Here is a 3,304-nt window from a genome sequence, read left to right on the forward strand (position 1 = left end):
TAGGCGATTGCTACCTAATCATGCTTCTTCTTTCCCTTTCGATTTTCCTTTTTATCAATAATTTTAGTGACTTGAATTTTGGGTATCTTGGAATGGTCATGTATGCACCACACTAAAAAAACTCTGCAATTTAGTGATAGCACTAATCCGTGAAATTTAGGCACTTAACAGATTTAGTGATAGGTTAAGTATCAACAGATCCGTAAATACAAAGCTAGTCAGTAAAAATTATTAGTGACAGAAAAATCCGTCACTAAAGTTACAATGACGGAAATGCCATGGTAATTCGGATTAGTGACGAACGATTCTTTCACCAATTAGTGATTGAAGCTTTTCAGTCACTTATCCGTTACTACTTCTTGAAATTTCCGCTGCTGTCACTAATTCCGTCACTAATTTGAGTTTTTTTTGTAGTGGCACCTAAGATAAAGAGCATTCCAGTGCTCTTTATTTTTGCTCCAACTCTTGTTGAATTTGCACAGATGTCACATCTGATTGACTTGTGTCTCTATCATCTTTGAGACGTAATTACATTAACTGTTCAAGGTAAAACACACATCGAAGAAAAATATAAAATTGGACATAACATAAAACATCTGCTTCAAAAATATCCGAATCAAATCATTCACCACCATTCAAAACCAAAATTTCAAATGCCAAAATACAAAAGGAAACAAAAACAACATAGAATTGAAAAAAAAAAGAAACAATAAAAAACAACACCATTATTTGCAGTAGATTGAACACTAGATCAAAACTATCTCATCGTTCCATCTAGCTCACATAAACTTCTCACGCTCCTTCAATAGATGGATGATTTATCCGGCGACGATTCCGGCGACGTCAGGCCCCGGTTATTCTCTCCCGGAGGCTTGCCGCACACGCATTGGCACTCATATCCAAAAACATTCCCAAAGCACGTAAACATCCCGTCTTTATCTTTATCCCCCTTAGACCGCGTCGCCGACGACTTGTAGCTACTTGACGAGTAATCCGCGCCGGCGTTGTCGTACAACGGCGGCAGCTCCATCCGCCACCTCTCGAGCTTCGACCGGAGCCCTTCCACGCTCTCGTCCATGCTCCACCCGTCCAAAACCGAGCTCTCCTTGTCGTCCTGCAGCGGATACCGCCTCTCCGCCATCACCGCCGCCACCTCCGACGGCGACGGCCCCACCTCCGAGTCCGACCACTCCCCGTTGCCCTTGTTGATACTGACGAACATCTGTTGCTCTTGTGGCTCGATGGGATCCTCAACTGCTTTACCAATGTCGTCTTTAGGTTTTTCGTTGGCGGGAAGGTGCGCGATCGCGTCGTTGGCGTCGTACATTTTCGCTAGCTGTTTGACGTCGACGTGTTTCGTTGAATTATATTTCGTTGAAATAGATTCGGCTTTTTTTAAGCTCTTGACGGAATAGCTGACGACTGAGCTGGCCTTGGTTTTGGTGGAGACGGGTCTTCGCCTGTCGTCTCTGAGCTCTGCGCCACAGATGACGGAGCTGGCCTTGCCGACCTTGCGTACGCTCTCAACGGGAACCATGCACTCTGTGATGCTCAAAATCGAGGCCTCTTTAGTTTCGATTTTGGGCTTCACTATGATGATGGAGCTACCGGGAGAGAAATTGCCGAACCCTGTCATCTCGCTGCGTTCGCTTCTTGTCCTGCGCAGTGTAACCCCATCATCGGAATAATCTTCAAGCAACTCCGGATCCTCCATCAGGTCTTGGTAGCCCACGGCCGACATGGCAGGTTGCGTGTATAACGGCATGCTTCTCATTGAGCTATCCAGTAACGCCACTCCAATGTTCAGGATACCCTGTGGCCGCCCTGATGGGCGACGTATCTGTTGGAATATGAAAATTATGTGTGATTCAGAAAATTATATAAAGAGTTGGATGTATAATGTAGTTTTATGATTTCTAGTCTTTCATTTTCTGTATTCTATCGATATAACATAATCTGTTGGAATATGAGAAATATATAAGTACGACTCAAGAAAATAATCAAGGCTTAATAGATTGATTGAACTTTAAAACTATAATGTAGTCTTATGATTTTTCTAGTCTTTTATTGTCCGTATTATCTATTGGAATATGAGAAATATATGTGATTCAAGAAAGTAATCGGGCTATATAGATTAATTGAACTTTATACTATAATCTAGTCTTATGATTTTTCTAGTCTTTTATTTACGTATTATATTTATAACACATTATCAACTGAAATAAATATCGAAAATGAATGTACCTGAAGAGCAACAAAGCGCATGCCAATGTAAGGCTGGCCATTGTGAGAGCGGCCGGTCTGAGGGATGAGATTTCCGACGAGGCAGCGGACAGTGCCAACGAGGACGTCACGGAACCAATTGTTGGAATAGATTTCGATCATGATTGCAGAGTTGTCCTGCTTGAGAAACTCCTCCTCCACCCTAAACACAAACTTCTCATTCCACGTAGGATTATTCTTGCCAAGTTCGTCCACGCGCGACGTGAGCTTTCGCTTCGGGTTCATCCACGCCATGGCGTACGTCTTCATGGATTTCGACACCAGCTCGAGATCCTGGGCCGAGATGATGTTGATCTCCAGGAGCTGATGCGTTTTCGATGGCGGCGCCATTTCTGTTTTCTCTTCTAATCCCACCGTCGCCCTCAAAAGGGTCGACGAGGGCTGAGAGGATGAGGATGAGGATGAGGATGAGGATGGGGATGAGGAAGCTAGTACGGTGGAGAAGATTAATAATGGAATGAGGTGCAAAGGGGAGATAAGGAATCAAATTGGGATTGCTTTTCTTCTAATTTCACTAATTTTGGTACTTCTTCAATTAGTGGATCTCGACTATTCTTCATTAGGAAGCATTCATTTCACTGTCAACGTAAAATTTTGTGGTAATTAAGAGGTACATGTCTTTTAATAGTATATTAAAAAAATTCTATTTTCGGCTATTGAATTTTAAATGGTTAGTTTATAATTTGTTAATAATTAAGAATTGTTTATAAGGTTTATAATAGTACTACCGTACATGTCATTGGTTAAGGGATAATATTTTGGCTGTAGAGCCTTCTAATGATTCTAGCAATAGGACGAGAAAAAAAGCTTATAACATGTGGGTTCGCGATGGGAAGAAGCAACCTGGCTGTAGTTGGAACGAGTCGTTAGTGGATGTAGATTATAGATGCCCAATGTTTACGGTTTGGGTGGTTAACCGCGAAACCATCACTTTTGGAATTGTGGGCCGGTTCAGGTTCCAAAATTCTAGAATCGAAATCGTGTCAGAACCGCTGGTTCAGGGAAACTCCAAATTGGAACA

General features: G+C 42.3%; 1 protein-coding gene across 1 annotated transcript; it reads right to left on the minus strand.

Annotated features, from left to right (window-relative positions):
- Nucleotides 1–555: 555 nt before the first annotated feature.
- Nucleotides 556–2,740, minus strand: LOC125185390. The gene is made up of 2 exons (XM_048081914.1): nt 2,245–2,740; nt 556–1,840 (listed from the first exon to the last, which is right to left on the minus strand). The coding sequence occupies exons 1-2, from the start codon at nt 2,611–2,613 to the stop codon at nt 803–805; spliced, it is 1,407 nt and encodes a 468-aa protein (XP_047937871.1). The 5' UTR covers nt 2,614–2,740; the 3' UTR covers nt 556–802.
- Nucleotides 2,741–3,304: the final 564 nt, after the last annotated feature.

This window comes from Salvia hispanica, chromosome 4, assembly GCF_023119035.1.
Source record: "Salvia hispanica cultivar TCC Black 2014 chromosome 4, UniMelb_Shisp_WGS_1.0, whole genome shotgun sequence".
Classification (NCBI taxonomy): Eukaryota; Viridiplantae; Streptophyta; class Magnoliopsida; order Lamiales; family Lamiaceae; genus Salvia; species Salvia hispanica.

Excerpts from the sequence above, each read along its gene's own strand:
- LOC125185390 (XM_048081914.1), bottom strand. The coding sequence starts at position 2,613 with ATGGCGCCGCCATCGAAAACGCATCAGCTCCTGGAGATCAACATCATC. Across the intron at positions 1,841-2,244 it reads TGCGCTTTGTTGCTCTTCAG|ATACGTCGCCCATCAGGGCG; the intron begins GTACATTCATTT and ends ATATTCCAACAG.